The 16771-nt window shown below is 68.7% G+C and overlaps 3 protein-coding genes across 7 annotated transcripts; 1 reads left to right on the top strand and 2 right to left on the bottom strand.

Annotated features, from left to right (window-relative positions):
* Nucleotides 1-114: 114 nt before the first annotated feature.
* Nucleotides 115-3152, top strand: LOC121672733 (cyclin-dependent-like kinase 5). Of its 2 annotated transcripts, none has more exons than XM_042045525.1 (12): nt 115-221; nt 331-419; nt 513-580; nt 696-756; nt 855-911; nt 1003-1098; nt 1395-1469; nt 1563-1659; nt 1736-1805; nt 2149-2209; nt 2286-2366; nt 2607-3152. In XM_042045525.1, exons 1-12 carry the CDS (start codon nt 185-187, stop codon nt 2790-2792), a joined length of 978 nt encoding a protein of 325 aa, XP_041901459.1. In that variant the 5' UTR covers nt 115-184; the 3' UTR covers nt 2793-3152. The 2 variants fall into 2 exon arrangements, with proteins under 2 accessions (XP_041901459.1, XP_041901460.1); XM_042045526.1 differs by having other exon boundaries at nt 2624-2753.
* Nucleotides 3153-3497: 345 nt separating this feature from the next.
* On the bottom strand, nt 3498-10777 carry LOC121672732 (acid-sensing ion channel 1C-like). 2 transcript variants are annotated; one of them, XM_042045523.1, is made up of 11 exons: nt 9785-10775; nt 7154-7304; nt 6861-6988; nt 5847-5997; nt 5713-5769; nt 5255-5408; nt 4602-4693; nt 4451-4530; nt 4310-4381; nt 4163-4209; nt 3501-3659 (listed from the first exon to the last, which is right to left on the bottom strand). In XM_042045523.1, exons 1-11 carry the CDS (start codon nt 10337-10339, stop codon nt 3581-3583), a joined length of 1566 nt encoding a protein of 521 aa, XP_041901457.1. In that variant the 5' UTR covers nt 10340-10775; the 3' UTR covers nt 3501-3580. The 2 variants fall into 2 exon arrangements, with proteins under 2 accessions (XP_041901458.1, XP_041901457.1); XM_042045524.1 differs by lacking the exon at nt 5255-5408 and having other exon boundaries at nt 3498-3659; nt 5847-5923; nt 9785-10777.
* Nucleotides 10778-11960: 1183 nt separating this feature from the next.
* On the bottom strand, nt 11961-16756 carry LOC121672731 (mitochondrial potassium channel ATP-binding subunit-like). Of its 3 annotated transcripts, none has more exons than XM_042045521.1 (16): nt 16649-16756; nt 15644-15923; nt 15069-15224; nt 14904-14998; nt 14727-14832; nt 14486-14647; nt 14317-14402; nt 14150-14247; nt 13921-14026; nt 13794-13827; nt 13490-13626; nt 13280-13374; nt 12994-13127; nt 12740-12887; nt 12168-12418; nt 11961-12086 (listed from the first exon to the last, which is right to left on the bottom strand). In XM_042045521.1, the coding sequence occupies exons 1-16, from the start codon at nt 16723-16725 to the stop codon at nt 12006-12008; spliced, it is 2046 nt and encodes a 681-aa protein (XP_041901455.1). In that variant the 5' UTR covers nt 16726-16756; the 3' UTR covers nt 11961-12005. The 3 variants fall into 3 exon arrangements, with proteins under 3 accessions (XP_041901455.1, XP_041901456.1, XP_041901454.1); XM_042045522.1 differs by having other exon boundaries at nt 15644-15917; nt 16649-16753; XM_042045520.1 differs by having other exon boundaries at nt 15644-16739.
* Between the last annotated feature and the right edge of the window lie 15 nt (nt 16757-16771).

The following is a 16771-nucleotide window of genomic DNA, read 5'->3' as shown; positions in this document are numbered from 1 at the left end:
TCGCGGGAGGTGTGGCGGGGCGGGCGGGGGCTGCCGGGAGGTGTGGCGGGGCCGCGCAGGGGCTGCCGGGAGGTGTGGCGGGGCCGCGCGGGGGCTGCCGGGAGGTGTGGCGGGGCGGGCGGGGGCCGGTGGCGGGGCCGGGGCCGGGGCCGGGCCGGGCCGGACCGGGACCGATCGCGGCACGATGCAGAAATACGAGAAGCTGGAGAAGATCGGCGAAGGTGCGGCAGTGCCGGAGCCGTGCGGGGGGACCTGGGTGCTGTGGGGCCCGGCGGGGGTGTCGGTACGGGTACCGGGGGCTCGGCCGTGACCCCCTTCCGTTCCCCGCAGGCACCTACGGGACCGTGTTCAAGGCTAAGAACCGGGAGACGCACGAGATCGTGGCGCTGAAGCGGGTGCGGCTGGACGACGATGATGAGGTGAGGGGGGGGGGCGGGGCTGGGACCCTCCCGGGACCCCCGCCCGGGACCCCCGGGGACCCCCCGGCTCCCCCAACCCGGCGTGTCCCGCAGGGGGTGCCCAGCTCGGCGCTGCGGGAGATCTGCCTGCTCAAAGAGCTCAAGCACAAGAACATTGTCAGGTACCGGGGGGCTCCGGGAGGCAGCGGGGGCTGGGGGGTCGCGGCACGGGGCTGCTCCCCCCGGTGCTCCGGGCCCGGGCGGGCGCTGGGGGTCTCAGGGACCCCTCCCCCGCAGGCTCCACGACGTTCTGCACAGCGACAAGAAGCTGACCCTGGTCTTTGAGTTTTGCGACCAGGTGAGCACCGGCGGCACGGGCGGGGTTCCTGGGGGGCACGGGGGTCCCTGGGGGTCTCCAAGGGTCACCGCTCCCGGCTCCCCCTCGCTTCCCCCCAGGACCTGAAGAAATACTTCGACAGCTGCAACGGGGATCTGGACCCCGAGATTGTCAAGGTGGGTGTGGGAGCCCTGGGGAGCCCCCGGGGTCGCAGCTTGGCCCTGCGGTGCTGGGGGGCTGATGGACCCTGCCTGTGCTCTCCCACAGTCGTTCATGTACCAGCTGCTGAAGGGCCTCGCGTTCTGCCACAGCCGCAATGTCCTGCACCGGGACCTGAAACCCCAGAACCTGCTCATCAACAGGGTGGGGGCACACGGTGGGAGTGGAGGGATGACAGTGGGAAGGGCCCGGGACAAGGGCAGATGGAGCAGGGGGCTGGGCGGTCACACCTGGGAGTGGGGGGCTGTGCTAGGGGGTCATGCTTGGAAGTGGGGGGCTGTCTGTCTGTCCTGGGGAGTCATATCTGGTGTTTGTCCAGCCACAGTTTCAGCTCCATCTCTCCCGCGTTCCCAGTGATGGGAAGGGCAGCAGGGCCGTTGTCCCTGGGGTGTGGGGGACACAGGTGGGGCCCCCCGCGCTGACCCTGTCTGTCCCCCCAGAATGGGGAGCTCAAGCTGGCAGACTTCGGGCTGGCCCGGGCCTTCGGCATCCCTGTGCGCTGCTACTCGGCCGAGGTGAGCGGGGGCTCGTGGGGCTCGGGGTCCTGGCCCCACGCAGCCGCCGGGGGGTCCCCCTGTCCCTGTCCAAGTGTCCCTGTCCCTCCCCAGGTGGTCACTCTGTGGTACCGGCCCCCCGATGTTCTCTTCGGTGCCAAGCTCTACTCCACCTCCATTGACATGTGGTCAGCTGGGTGCATCTTTGCGGGTACACTGTGGGGCGAGAGGGGGCGGGGGCCTGGGGGGCCAGGGGGGCCTGTGGGAACCACCCTCTGTCCCCCCAGAACTGGCCAATGCGGGGCGGCCCCTCTTCCCAGGCAATGACGTGGACGACCAGCTGAAGAGGATCTTCCGATATCCTTGGGAATGGGGAACCCCAGAATGGACTGCTTGGGAATGGGGAGCTCAGGGAATGGGGAACCCAAAGGAATGGAGACCACTGGGAATCCCCTGGGAATGGGGAGCCCTGTGGGAAGGGTGATCCCCCCGGAAATGGGGACCTCCAGAATGGGGGATTGGGGGAACCCTGGAAAGGAGAGCCCTCAGGAATGGGGACATCCCCTGGGAATGGAGACCCCCTGGGGAATGGGGAGCTCTGAGAATGAGAATCCCTGGGAATGGGAACCCCCCTTGGCTGGGCAGAGGGGCAGGGGGGCAGGTGCCGGGTGCCCTTGTGGTGGCCCTTGACTGTCCCCACGCTGCTGGGGACCCCCACGGAGGAGCAGTGGCCGGCCATGGCCAAGCTGCCGGACTACAAGGTGAGAGCTGGGGACCGGAGGGGTCAGAGGGAATAAGGGGGTCTGGGGGAGCTGGGGGTCACCTGTGTGTCCCCAGCCCTACCCCATGTACCCAGCTACCACCTCCCTGGTCAACGTGGTGCCCAAGCTGAACGCGACTGGCCGGGACCTGCTGCAGGTGAGACCCCCCTCTGTCCCCCTGCCTGTGCCCGTCCCCGCCTGTGTCCCCCACCTCTGGTGTGTCCCCCAGCCTGCACCTCCCCCTGCTCGTGTCCCATTGCTGTGTCCCCCACACTTGTCCCCCCTGCCCACCCCATGGGGGCTCCGGCTCCTGGGAGTGGGTGCCCTCCCCCCTCGCAGCCCCCTGCCCACCTGTGGGGGCTGTGGGATGGGGAGGGTCCATGCTCTCCCCCCTCAGCTCCCCGTGCCCCCCAGAACCTGCTCAAGTGCAATCCAGTGCAGCGGATCTCAGCGGAGGAGGCCCTGCAGCACCCCTACTTCACCGACTTCTGCCCCCCCTAGGGCCCCCCAACCCCCAGACCCCCATGAGGGGGGCAGCCCCCAGCCCCCCGCAGCCAGGTGCCAGCCCGTGCCAGCCCCCTGAACTGCAGCCCCTCCGGTATTTATTAGGTTCTGCCCTGGCTGCGGGGGGCTGGCACAACCCCCCCAGCCCCGGGGGGTGGATGAGAGGGCTGGCACTCCCTCCAGGGACACAGGACTCACCCGGGGGCAGGGGACTTCCCAAGGCATGGGAACCCCCGGGACATGGGGCCACAGGGCTGCTGGAGGGGCAGGACCCTCGGGGACCAGGCACAGGGACCCAGGGGGGAATACGCCCCCCACCCTCCTCTCCCGACTCCCCCCGACCCCTTCTCTGCTGGGGGTCCTGGGTGTGCCCTCATCTAGGGCGCTGCTGTACGTGGGTGATGTGCGTTTGGTGTCCCATAAAGAGCTTCCCCCCCCAGCGCCGCCTTCTCCTTCCTGGGGTGTTGGGGCCCCGCTGCTGCCATGCGACAGCTTCCCCGCACCAGCCCCTGACCCCTGGCCCAGCCCTGTGACCCCCCAGCGTTGCCTTCTCCTTCCTGGAGTGCCCAGGACCCCTCAGCACCCCCAGCCCCCTGTTCCCCCCCAAGCAGCCCGGAGCCAGGGCTGGGGCGCCTCTTTATTTGGGGGGGCTGTCGGGAGGGGTTGCATGTCCAGCGCGAGGGGGCACAGGCAGCGCATGCAGGGACGTGGGAGCAGGGCCGGGGGGGCCCCTCACCCCCAGCCCCCCGGCACCCCCTCAGGGGGCGGGGGGGGCCTGGAGGCCGCCCCGCGGCCCGGGGGTGTCCCCCCAGCCCCCCGGCCGGCGGGGGGGCGGGCTGGGCTCCGCGGGGGGGCCCGGGGAGGACCCTAGAGCCGGGTGACGAGGTAGCAGGTTCGGGGCGACGCCGAGACGGGGCGTGGGGCCGGGCAGGGGGGGCCAGGCGCTCTGCAGGGGGGTCGGGGGGTCAGCTCCCTCCGCCACTACCGGCCTTCTGCGCCCCACCTGCTGGGGTCTCTGGCCCTTGCCCCCTCCCCTCGTGCCCCCCAGGGTGTCCCAGGAGCTCTCCACTTCGGGAGGGACCACCACGCGGCCAACCTGGAGCCAGGCTGGCCCGTCCCATGTCCCCCACCCGGCCCCCTCTCTCCTGCCCCACTGTGTTCCAGAGGGGAGGTTGGGGGACCCCAGCCCAGCTGAGGAGTGTCAGAGCAGGGGGGACCCCAGAACAGGGTGCTGTGGGGTATGATGAGGATGGGGATGTCTGCAGGGAATGGGGGGGTCTACAGGGAATGAGGTCTGCAGAGAATGCAGGGGGGTTCGCAGGAAATGGCCCCGCACCCCCCACGCTGGTCCTGGGGGGCCCCCACGGACCCCTATCTCCCCCCAGGGAGTGACTGCCCCACACTCCCTGTGCCAGCCCTGGGGGCCTCTGGTTGCCCCCCCCCATGTACCTGGGTGGGCGCGGGGCCGTGGGGCTGCCCGGGACCGCCGGGTGCTCCTGGACGGGCGCACGGAGGGACGAGAGAGCGGTGAGCGGGGGGATGATGAGGTGCGACCCCCGAGCTGGGGGCTGGGGAGGGGGGGGCGCGGGGGGTTACCAGGGTGCCGCCATCGCTCCGGGGGCTCCGCTTCTTCTCCTTGTACAGGCTGAGGAGTTTGTCCCGGAACACCTGGGGGGGGCAGGTCAGAGTCCCCAGCCCTGAGACCCCCAGGAAGGGGGGAGGCCAGGGTGGGCTCACCTCATACAGGTAATCAAAGATCTCCAGGATGGTGAGAAGGCTGGCACCGATGAAGAGCCCCATCTGCCCCCCAATGTCACCTGTGCGGGGGGTGACGTCAGTGAGGGCAGACCCCTGGTTCCCCCGGCACCCCCAGGCCCCCATCCCTCACCCAGCAGCCCGGCCACCTCGTACGCCTTCTTCTGCTCGATCATCTCATAGTTCAGTGCCTCGAAGAAGATGTCCAGGACCAGCACATTGTCCCTGGGGGGATGCAGGGGACAAGGGGGCAGCATCAGGCACAGGGGGGCCGTGCCAGGCTGTGCTGTGTCAGGCTGGACTGTGCCGTGGGGTACAAGGGGGACAGGGCAGAGGGGTGTGCCAGGCCATGCTGTGCCATACTGGGCTGTACTGTGCCATGCTGAGCCATGCCGTGCTGTGCCGTGTGGGTTTCCCGTTTCTGGGGCAGATTTGCACAGGGGAAGCCGTGCCGTGCCATGCCATGTCACACTGTCACCCCGTGCCATGCCATGTCACACCATCATTTTGGGCTGTGTCAGTTCATGTCTGCTGGGGGTGCCATGGGGCTGTGCCGTGTCACACTGTCACTCTGGGCTGTGCCAGTTCACAGGTGCTGGGGACGTTGTGTCACGCTGCTGGTTCATGTCATGGGGCCGTGCTGGGCCATGGCACACTGTCACACTGTGCCATGTGACGCCAGTTCTCATGCTGGGGCTGTGTGGCTGTGCCGTGCTGTGTCACACTGTGCGCTGGCGGGGCGGTGGGTGACACCGCGGTGGCAGCAGTGGTGGCAGTGTCACTCACGCAATGTACTGCTCCGTCTTGTTGAACTTCTTGGCCAGGTACTTGGCCGAGGCCTTGCTGGGGATCTTCACCATGGAGAGCTCTTTGCCATAGCGCACCATGGCGCAGGGCGTGCGGCATGCACAGTACTCGCTGTCCTTCGTCACCAGGAAGTCTGGGGGGGGCGTGGGTGGGACGGGGACCCCCGGGACCCCCGCCCACGGGGGGCAGGCGGGATGGTCCGGGGGCAGAGCTGGAGGGCGGTGGGTGCCACCGGGGACAAGTGTGCCACAAGTACTACTGGTGGCACAGGGAGGAGGCCCGGCCCTGCGCATCTGGGGGACAGCAGTGACCCCCACCCTGGCGAGGGCACAGGGACCCCGGAGCCACACTCACAGAAACGGGGGCACGGGGAGGCTGAGGGGTCCCGGGGAGAGGGCAGGGGTGTCCGGGGCCATTGTGGGGCACAGAGTACGTACCCAGCGCGGGGTCGGCGCACTCCTTGTACTGCTCCGGGGTGCAGACGTTGGCATTGCCTGCGGGGGAGGCGGCGGTCGCAGGCGCGGGGCTGGTGCCGGCAGCCCCGCAGCCCCCCGGCCGCCCCCGCGCTCACCCGGCATGTGCACCATGCGGCAGTTGCAGTTCTCGGCCAGGTAGCGCGTCTCGCAGTCCAGGCGGCACGCAGTCAGGCTGTAGTTGGTGAAGAAGTCGGACTCGATGGGGGTGGCCTTGCAGTCCCCCCACGGTGGGGGCAGGTACACCAGCTGCCGGGCACCCGCTAAGGAAAACACAGCCTCCCGGGGCCCCGTGTCAGCCCCGATGGCCCCGGTGTCATACCCGGCCCACCACGGTGCCATCCCTCGGGCAAACCTCACCCCGCACAGCCAGTGCGGCGGGTCCTACCGCGCCAGAGCCCCCGTTCCACCCCGTTCCCTCCTTTCTGGGCGTGGGGATGGGCGTTGCAGCAATTGTCACCTGTGCTGGGTGCCACAGCGAAATCTGGCAGGTGGCACTGTTTGGGAGCATGCGGGACCAGGACGTGCCAGGTGGGGGGGTCAGCACGGGCCCCCGCACTCCCCTCGGTGCCTGGTGCAGGGATTATGCCTGGTGAGGACCCAGCACCCCCCACCCGTGGGCGCCAGGGCCACATTCCTGCTGCCGCCGTGTTACTGCCGCCCATGTGCTGGCACACGTGGTGACACCCACCCGAGGCACCTAAATTTAGGTGTCTGGCTGCGGGGGCCGGGCGCTGCCACCCCCCCGGCGGCTGTTCCACAGGAACCGGGGGGTCGCTGCTGGAGCCGGTGCCTGCGCAGGGGCTGCCCCACACCGTGTGCTGCTCCCAGCCAGTGCAGTGGCACGGTACCCTCGGCATGTCTGGGCATGGGGTGTCCCCATGGGGATGGCCGTGGTACCCATGGCAGAGTTCGGGATGGCCCCATGGCTTGGAATGTCCCCACAGGGATGTCTGTGACAACAACAGGCCATCCCAAGCCCTTTGGGGGTCCATTCTGATCCCTTTGGGTCTGCATCCCAAGCCCTTTGGTAGTCCATCCCAATCCCTCCAGGGGCCCATCCCGATCCCTCAGGGGGTCTATGCCCAGCCCCGGGCACCGTGCCCGGATACCCGCTGCTGCTGGCAGGAGACGAAGGTCTGGAAGCCAGGGGCAACGCCAAAGCCCAGCTGGTCAATGAAGGGTGGCTCATCCTGGCTGTGGATCTGCACCTTCACCCCCGCCTCAAACGAGGTCTCATCTGCAGAGCAGGGGGAGGGGAGTCAGGAGGCAGGGCGTCTCACCCATGTCCCCCCAGATGGGCTTGTGCTCACCTGTGTCCCCCCAAAAGGACAAGTACTCACCTGGGACCCCCCAGACAGCCAAGTGCTCTCCCCCATGTCCCCGCAGATGGGCAGGGTCTCACCTGTGTCCCCCCAGACGGGCAGATACTCCTCCTGCTGCACATTGAGCATGAGCTCGAGGCCGTTGCCGGAGCCGCCCTGCAGCGTGGTCAGCACCTCGCGCCCCGGCCCCCCCGGGTTGAATGTGTAGCACTTCCCCAGGCGTGTGAAGATCTGCAGGGACACAGGGCACACGTGGGACATGGGGACAGGGCTCTCACTGCCACTGCAGGGACCCCATGGGGACATGGGGATGGGGCATTCAGTGCCACTGTGGGGACCCTGTGGGGACACAGGGACACACATGGGGACATGGCAATGGGGATTCCAGTGCCCCACATGAGCCAGGACAGGATCCCAGTACCCCTAGAGGGTACCTACAGGACCCAGGAGTGGATCCCAGTGCCCTGGGACAGGATGCCGGTGCCCCCAGGAGAAGGCGAGGATGTAGATGGTGCCCGCGCCTGCGCTGCCGCAGCTCTGCAGGGATATTGGGTTTCGTCGCTGTTCCAGGGAACATGTGGGGACACTTGAGGTGGGAGGGCACAAGCCAGAACAGTGATGGGGACCAGGACTCCTTTGTCACAGCAGCAGAGGCCACCATGTCCCCCCCAGGACCTGAGAGCCTGTCCTGGGCCAGCCACCCCAGGGACTGCGGGGACCCGCACCCCCAGCCAGGAACCCCGGGGTGACCTTGAGTTCCCAGGGATCGGTACCCACAGCCAGGGACCCTGGGGTGACCCTGAGCCCCCAGACTGGTCTCACGGCCCCTCACCTCCTGCCGTGTAGTCCCATGGCGTCATGGCCCCCTCTGCTATGGGTGCCCCCACCCGGGGGTTATGTCCCACGGGGGGAGCGGAGGGGGCGTTGCTGTGGCAACCAGCTGCTCCCAAAGTGGGGACCCGTTGCCATGGCAATGCGGTGCCCAAGGAGGAAAGGGGGGGGCGGGTGTCATGGCAACGGCTGCCCGGCATGGGGATGCTGGGGGGGGCATGGGTGGGGACAGTGATGGGGACGTGGCCCCAGCACTGCCAGTCCTCCTTGACTCCGCACTCAGGGTCACACAGGGACCCACAACCCTGCACCCTGGGGACCCCCTGTCCTTCACCCTGGGGACCCCAAGCCCTGCACCGTGGGGACCCCCAGCCCTCACCCCGAAGATCCCCTGTCCCCACACCCCCATCCTGCCCCATTCAACTGGCGCTGGGGTAGGTGAGAGGAGACATGTTTCACCCCAATGGCCCTTGGGCCCCCACCACATGTCCAGGAACCTCAGGGACACTAGGGCCCGGGCTGGGAGGAGGTGCAGGGACACAGTGCCCAAGCTCAGCACCATGGCCCAGAGCAGAGGATCCCAATCCGGGGCTGAGACTGGCCGAGCCTGGGGATTTTGGGAGGCAGAGCCAGGACCCTGCTGCTCAACCAGGCACGTGCCACCCACCCCAAGTCCTGCCCTGGGGACCCTCAGCCCTCCTGCCACATGTCCCGGCCCTCAAACCCAGGGGCCATCACCAGTGGCTGGCCCTGCTGCAGGAACAGAGGGCAGAGCAGCTCTGGCCACAGGCACTGGGGCACGGGGGGAATGGAGGGAGCATGGGGGGCACAGAGGGGGCACGGAGCTGTCACAGGGTGGCTCATCCCTAAGCTCCGTGGTGACTTAATTAGTGCTCTAAGAGCTTTAGGGTGACGGTAATTGCTGGGGACAGTGATGTGGACTGGGCAGAGCTGGCACAGCAGACGTGAGCTGCTCAGCGCCCACACTGCTGCCTGGTGCTGCTGTGGCAGGAGGGATGTGTCCGTGCTGCCCATGCCACCATCACTGCCTGTCCTGCCCACGCCACTGCCCCTGTCCACCCTGCCTATGATACTGTCCCTGCCCATCCCAGTGTACCTGTCTGTCACACAAGTATCATGATCCCTGCCTGTGCCACTGTCCCTGCCCTGATCTGGGGGCCACAGCGAGGGGTGCTGGGGGCAGCAGTAGGGGGTGCTGGGGGTCACAGCAGGGCGGCATGGGGATCCCCACCCATGTCAGGCATGGAAGAGCCTCTGTGCCAACAGCCAGGACAGTGGCTGCTGCTGGCAGTGCCCGGTGGCACCCGAGGCGGGCGCAGGTGGTGAGGGCTGCACCTGTGAGCACCCTGTACAAGTGACACCCCTAGAGGTGAGCACCCACACCTGTGAGCATCCTGTCCTTGTGAGCACCCTGTACCCCGAGCATCCTGTGCCCACCACCACCCCTGCCCAGGGCCTGCATGCCGGCAGAGACTCCCAGCCAGCACAGAGTCCCCGGCACAGCCCTGCTCCATCCTGGGCACCGTTCACAGCTGCCTGGCACCCCTGCAGCACCCAGGGTGGGGGAACCCCTGTCTGGCAGCTGCTGTACCCGGAGGGGAGGGCAGGGGCTGATGGTGCTGTGGGCGGTGGGATGAGAGAGGGGACTCACCTGCCGGCGTCTGACCCCAGCAGGACTCCCAGGTCCCTCCACAGCCCCGGGGGCACACAGCGGGTCCCCTCCCCATCCTTGCGGTGCCCAGGGGCAACAAGCTGGGAGAAGGACCTCACCCATGGATGCCCAACCCCAGCAGGCTCCCGTGTCCCTCCGCAGCCCCGGGGCATACGGTCAGTCCCCTCCCCACCCTCTTGGCACTCACCACGGTGAAGTTGCGGGCAGTGCAGCCGGTGCCACGGAAGGAGCACTGCAGCAGCATTTCAGCCAGGTCGTGGCCCGTGCGGTTGTAGAACTCGGCCATGCTGAAGGGCTTCGCCTTGAAGTTCTTGAAGTTGGCCTTGTCGCGCAGCGCGGCCAGGACGTGGGGCTCAGCCAGCTGCGGGTTGCTGATCTCGTAGCGCTCGTTGAGCAGCGCCAGCAGCTCGCCCACGTGGTACATGTCGTTGCGGGTGATTTTGGAGAAGCGGAACTCGTTGAGGTTGCAGATGGTGATGGCCGGGAAGGTGAGGTTGCGGGCAGCCACCTCGTCCAGCTTGGTGACGTGGGGGTAGGTGAGGAAGTAGGCGACGCGCTCGGCGCACACGAGCAGCAGCAGCCCCAGCGAGCCCAGGAAGAAGCCGCCCCAGAGCACGCGGCGCAGGGACACAGCCCCGTAGGCGAAGACGTGGCTGATGCCGTGCAGTGAGGAGCTGTGGGCGAAAGCCCGCAGGCTGGAGAGCCCCTCGCCCTCCCCGCTGCCCTCCGAGCCCCTCCTCATCCTGTTGCCGCCGGGGCCCCGCGCTGCCCTGCACCCTCAGCCCATCGCCGCGCCGGGCTCAGGGCGCAGCTGGCGGCGAGGGAAGGGGGGGAGGAGGGTGGGCAGGGGAGAGGAAAGGCAGGAGAGGCAGGGCAGGACCGGCCGCTTCGCTCCCCAAGGTCCTTCACGCAGCCGGTGCCGATGCTGCCCGACCGGTGCCGCGGAGCCGCGGGCAGCGCAGCGCAGCTCCCGTCCCGGTTCCAGCCCCAGCCTCAGTCCCAGTCGCGGTCTCGGTTCCGGTGCCGGTTCCAGCCCTGGTCCTGGATCCAGTCCCGATGCCAGCCTCGGTCCCCGTCCTGATCCCGGTCCCGGATCTAGCCCCAGCCCCGATCCCGGTTCCAGCTCCCGTTCCAACCCCAGCCCCGGTCCCGCTCCCGGCTCCGCTCCCGCCGCGGCGCAGTCGCCGCCGGTCCCCGCCGCCCCCCGCCGCCGCCGCCCCCGCCCCTCCTGCTCGGCTCCACCCGCCGCCCCCGCCGGCGGCCGCAGCGCTGGGGTACGGGGGGCCGAGACCCCCGGGAAGGGGGGACCAGCAGGCAGCGCCCCTTCATCGGGCAGCTCAGGGGAACCCACCTCGGGGGTCACACAGAGGTCCCCCCGTCCCAGGGTCACGCAGGGGTTCCTCCGCCCCGGGGCGTGATGCAGTGGAGCCTTCACCCCAGAAAGATGCCACGGGGTCCTCTCACTCCGGGGGTGACACAGGCGTCTCCCATCCTAAGGCTGATCCAGGCGACCCCCCCCCACCCCGGCAGAGTCATGCAGGGCTAATCCTACCCCAGGGGGTCACATAGGGGTTCCCCCAGCCTGGGGGGTTGACACAAGGGTCCCCTACCTTGAGAGGCGGCACAGGGGACAGTCCATCCCGTGGAGTCACGAAGGGGTAACCCCCATTCCAGGGGCCCCCATCCCGGGGTCATGCAGAGGGTCCCCTTCCCCAGAAAGTTGACACAGGGTCCCTCCACTCCAGGGGTGATATAGGGGCCCCCACCCCTATAGGCGACCCCTCTCGCTCCAGGGGGGGGGGATCACACGGGGGTCTTCCCATCCCAGAGGTCACCCAGGAGTTCCTCCACTCCGGAGGTGACACATGGGCCCCCCTGCCCCGGGGGTTAATATCGGGGCCCCCCATGACAGAAGTCACGCAAGGGCTCCTCCATCCCGGGGGGGAATGCAGGGGTCCCCCATCCCGAGGTCACGTAGGGGCTCACCCCCCCTTCCCCGGGGGGTGTTGCAGCGTTTCCTCACTCGGGAGTGACACAGGGGTCCCACGCTCCCCGGGGACACATGCGACACCCTACTCCGACGGTCAGACAGGGAACCCTCACCCCAGGAGGGCCACAGGGGTCCCGCATCTCGGGGGGGGGGGGCTCACACCAAGCACGGGTGACACGGGAGACCCCCCCCCACCCCCCCCGCGGGCAGCGCGGCCGGGGAGGGGGCGGGGCCAGCCTCGCCAGACACGCCCACAAACCAGACGTCACTCACCCCAAACCCCGCCCCGTCCCGCCCCCTCCCCGGTGCCAAGGGCGCCCTCCAGCGGCCCGGAGGACCCGTCGCAACGTCCCACCACAAGGCGGAGCCCCCGTCCGCTTTCCACCCCTGGTTTATTGGGGAGCAGAGGGGGGACCCCTCAGGACCCCTCCTTGGTCTGCTGTCGGATGAGCTCAGCATAGACACCTCCCCGTCGCACCAGCTCCTCGTGAGTCCCTGCCTGTGGAGACAGCGGGGACAGCCGGACGGTGGCACCTCCCGGTGCCCACGCGCCCCGTCCCCACCCTGCCCCGCGCCTCACCTCAGCCACGCGGCCGTGGGCCAGCACGGCGATGAGCTGCGCGCCGCGGATGGTGCTGAGGCGGTGGGCGATGAGCAGCACGGTGCGGCCAGTGGCCGCACGGTCCAGGGCCTCCTGCACCGCCTGCTCCGCCTGCGCATCCAGCGCGCTCGTGGCCTCGTCCAGGATGAGCACAGCCGGGTCCTTGAGCAGCGCGCGGGCAATGGCGATGCGCTGCTTCTGCCCCCCAGACAGCGCCGTGCCACGCTCACCTGCGGGACACCGTGGGGACACCGCGGCGTGGGGGGACACAGTGGGGATGGTGGTGCTGCACCATCCCAGGGGACCACCCAACCCACAGCCGGGAACCCCCCAGAATGTCAGGGCCACATCAGCGTGGGGAGATCCCCCAGCCCAGAGCCAGGGACTCCCACATCCGAACCCTGTCCCTCCTGCTCAGAGCCCAGTGCGGCCCCAGCTCCCTCCGGCACAGCTGAACACCCGCAGTGACCAGCAGCCGGTGTCCCTGCAGGACCAGGATCACCTCAGCTGGGGTCCCACACTTGCCTGACCCCCTTCCGCCCCAGCCATACCCACGATGGTGTCGTAGCCCTCAGGGAAGCTGCGGATGAAGCCGTCAGCGTTGGCGAGCCGGGCGGCCTCGTACACCTCTGCATCAGAGGCTCCCGGCTTCCCGAAGCGGATGTTCTCCATGATGGTTGTGCCAAACAGCACTGGCTCCTGCAGCAAAACCCCAGCCTCAGCGCTGAGCCCCAGCCAGGACCACCTCCCTCCCCTTCCCCAGGGACAGCCAGGAAGTCCCAGCCAGCACCACTCCTGTCCCCACCTGGCTGATGAAGCCGATGACCTGCCCCCGCAGCCAGGAGGGGTCCAGGCTGGCGATGTCGTGCCCATCCAGGGTGATGGTTCCTGCCGTGGGCTCGTAGAACCGCTCCAGCAGCGCCGCCACCGTCGACTTCCCTGCAGAGGGGACTCCTGAGGTCCCCCTGCTCTGGACCCCTGGCTCCAGCAGCACCGGGCGGTTCCCAGTCCCTGGCATCCACTGGGCGCACTGAGCACAGGACTGGGGCGCAGGAGGATGCAGCCAGGGGGAGGGTGGGGGGTACTGGTACCTCCTCCAGAGGGCCCCACAATGGCCACTGTCTGGCAGGGGGGCAGGGTGAGGCTGAAGTCCTGAAGGACAGGGTAGCCAGGCCGGGTGGGATAACTGCAGGGAGAGGAGCAGGGGCTGCAGGGCTGCAGGCACATGGTGCCAACCCCCCCAGTCCATGGGGTGGCTCAGGAAGCCGTGTGGGGCTGGGCAGGGGCCCGGTGGGACTCACCTGAAGGAGACATGATGGAAGCAGATGTGTCCGAGCAGGGAGTGGGCAGGGATGGAGACCCCGCCCTGCAGCGGCACAGGTGGCTCCAGCCTCAGGAGCTCGAAGACACGGGCACCGGCGCTCAGACCCCGCACCACCTGTGGGGGAACAGCAGGAGCACCTCATGGACCCCCAGGTCCCCAGACCCCACCTCACTGGCGCTCAGACCCCACACGTCCCACAGGGAGGGTGGTGAAAGCACCCCCGGAGCCCTAAACCTGAACCTGCAGCCTCAGGGGGTGCCAGGACCCCCCACCTCACCTACCTGGCCCATCAGGATGGAGATATTGGCCAAGGACCTGGGAGGTACAAGGGCAGAGGTTGAGCTCAGGGCTGTGTGGGGTACAGGCGGTGCCAGGGGTACTGGGGGTACCACTGGGCCCTGCCCTGACCTTTGCACTGTCTGCGAGGCCACCAGGAAGGACATGAGGTCACCAGGCGAGAGCTCGTCTCCAGCCATCAGGGAGCCACCAACAAAGATGGTTCCCAGGACGATGCCTGTGGGGTGGGGACAAAGCTGGGATTTGAAGGGGACATGCAGAAGGAGCATTTAGAGGAGGTCCTGCCCAAGGGAGTCCCACCCTACAGCCATCGAGGTTCCACTCCATGGCCCCTGCTCACCATTAAGCGCCAGGTTGGAGAGCCCCTGGAAGGCGGCGATGCCGAGTCCCAGCCGCTCGCTCAGATGTCCAGCACGGTCCACCTCGACAGAGAACAGCCTGGGGCAGGGATGGGTTGGGGTTCCCACTTCCACACCCTCGCCACCCCCAAGTCCCCCCCACCCTTACCCTGCTTGCTGCTCCTCCATGGCGAAGGCGCGCACAGTCCGCACGTTGCCCAGGGCCTCGTCAGCCACCACGGTGGCCTTGGCCACCTGCAGGGATAGGGAGGACAGTGGGGACACCCCACGCTGTGGCCTCGGGGGTGGTAGAACTGGGGGGCTCAGGTGAGGGTTACCTGTTCCTGTGCCTGGCGGGAGAGGCTGCGGAGGAAGGCGCCGATGACGGCCCCGGAGCCCACCAGCACTGGCAGCGCCACGAGCAGGAGCGCCGTGAGCTTGGGTGAGAGCAGGTACAGCGACACGAAGCAGCCAGCGGTCTGGGTGCTGCTGCGCAGGCCCTGGGGAGGGGGGCACAGTGGGTGGGGAGCTGAGGGGATGGGGGACTACCGGGCTTGCCCAGGAGATGGCCGGGCTCACCTGGGAGATGGCCAGCTTGAAGGAAGACTTGAACTCCTGGATGTCGGCCGTCAGCCGTGTCACCAGCTGCCCCGTGCGCGTGGCGTCAAAGAAGGCCACCTCCTGCCTGCCAGGGGAGTGGTGGGTGGGGGTCCCTGCGCCCCCACCTCTCCCATCCCCCGTCCCTGCCGGGGCTACCTGAGCAGGGCACTGAAGAGCGCCTTGCGCATGTTGCCGGCCACCTGCTCGCCGACGCGAGCCAGCAGCGCGATGTACCCGAAGGTCAGCAGGCCCTGTGGGACGGCGGCGTCAGCAGGGCCAGGAAGGATCCCCCACCCACCCTTTCGGGGGGTTGGCACTCACCTGCAGGCAGTAGACGGCAAGGAGGCGCAGGGCCGGGCGCCGCACCTCGCGCAGGTACGTGGGGACGTGGCCGCGGGCGCATCGGGCCACCACGTTCACCAGCTGCCCCAGCAGCACCGGGATGCGCACGTTGAGCAGGGCCGCGCCCAGCGCCAGCTGCGGGGACAGACAGGGACAGCGGTGTCACGGCACCGGGACAGCAGGACATCAGGAGGGTGTCATGCCATTGCACCGGGACACCAGCTGGCCTGGCACAGCACCGGGACAGTGGGTGTCATGCCATGGCATTGGGACAGCAGAATCAGGATGGTAGGTGTCACGCAGGACAGTGGCTGCCACACCATGACATGAGGACAAGGGGCCACGCCCCTGCACAGAGACTGTGGCCATCACACTGTGGCACTAGGACAGTGGCAGCCAGTGACAGGCACTGGGATGGCGGGTGTCATACCATGGCAATGGGACAGCGGCCATCGTGCTGTGGCACCGGGACAGTGTGTCATTCCACAGCACAGGTGTGACACAGGGACAGTGGGGATAAGGGGGACCATGGCCACCCACTCGTCCCTGCTCACCAGGACGGCAGCTGAGAGTGCCAGGAGCTGCGGGCGCAGGAAGGTCCAGAACAGCGGCCAATCAAAGGGGGGCTCCGTGGGGGACTCTGGAGGCTCGGGACCACCAGGGACAGCAGGGGGCACCGCGGGGACAGTGGCCTCCTGGCAGCGCGCAGCTGTGCGCAGCAGCCCCAGCACCACGCAGCCTGTGGCTGAGCCGGCCAGGAGCAGGCGGGGGGCCGGAGGTGCGGGTGGCAGCCGGGGGGCCCTGGCCAGCCCCAGGTGCCCCCCATACCTGAAACTGGGGAGAGGGGTGAGTGAAGGGTGCCCCAACGAGGGGAGCCCCAGGGAACCCGGGGACCCCCAGCAGGGGCAGCACTCCCCCACAGTCCGGTGCAGGGAGACCCCCACCATGCTCCTGCTGCTTCCCGGCAGCCCCGAGCCCCCCGAAGCCCCCACGGATCGCCCCGGGGACCTCAGAATCTCATCTCCCACCACCAAGAGTTGTGTTCCTCCCTCCAAGGGACCCAGGAGTCCAGGATCCCCCCAGGACTGCCTGGAACCCCAGAGTCCTGGCTCCCCCCACCAAGAGTTGGGGTGCCCCCACCACCCAGGGGACCCGTGACTCTGGGAACCTCCCGGGACACCCCAGGACTGCAGAGTCCGCGTTCCCCACACCGCACCACACCAAGAGTTGGGGTCGTCCTCTCAAGGCACCCCGGGTCTCCCCACGACCTGCCCACGTGTTCTCCCCGCTCTGACCCCCGCCCCGCTGCTCCGGGACACCCACGTACCCCTAAACCTCCCGGGAGCCCCGGCCTCCTCGTGGTCCCCCCGCAGGGATCCAGATGTCTGGGAGCCCCCGCGAGTTCCCGGGACCTCCGACTCCCCCGCAACCTGACTCGCACCCCCGGGACCCCTGGGACCCCCGAGTCTGGGCTCCTCCCAGCAAGAGTTGGGGTTCCCGCGCTCCAAGGGACCCGAGAGTCCGGGATCCTCCAGGAATGCCCTGCATCTCCCCGGTACCTGCGCCCCAAAGCGGAGGGCGGCCGGAGCCGGGTCCAAGCGCCCGCAGCCCGCAGCAAGAGCACCGGCAGCGGCATGGCGGCACCGGGCGGGGGCGGCACCGGGGGCGGCACCGGGGAGGGA

Source organism: Corvus kubaryi, unplaced genomic scaffold, assembly GCF_017639235.1.
Source record: "Corvus kubaryi isolate FWS band 111438036 unplaced genomic scaffold, C.kubaryi_AGA036_p1.0 64887, whole genome shotgun sequence".
Taxonomy (NCBI): Eukaryota; Metazoa; Chordata; class Aves; order Passeriformes; family Corvidae; genus Corvus; species Corvus kubaryi.
Note: the sequence above shows the minus strand (reverse complement) of the source record. Positions and strands in the feature narration are given on the sequence as shown.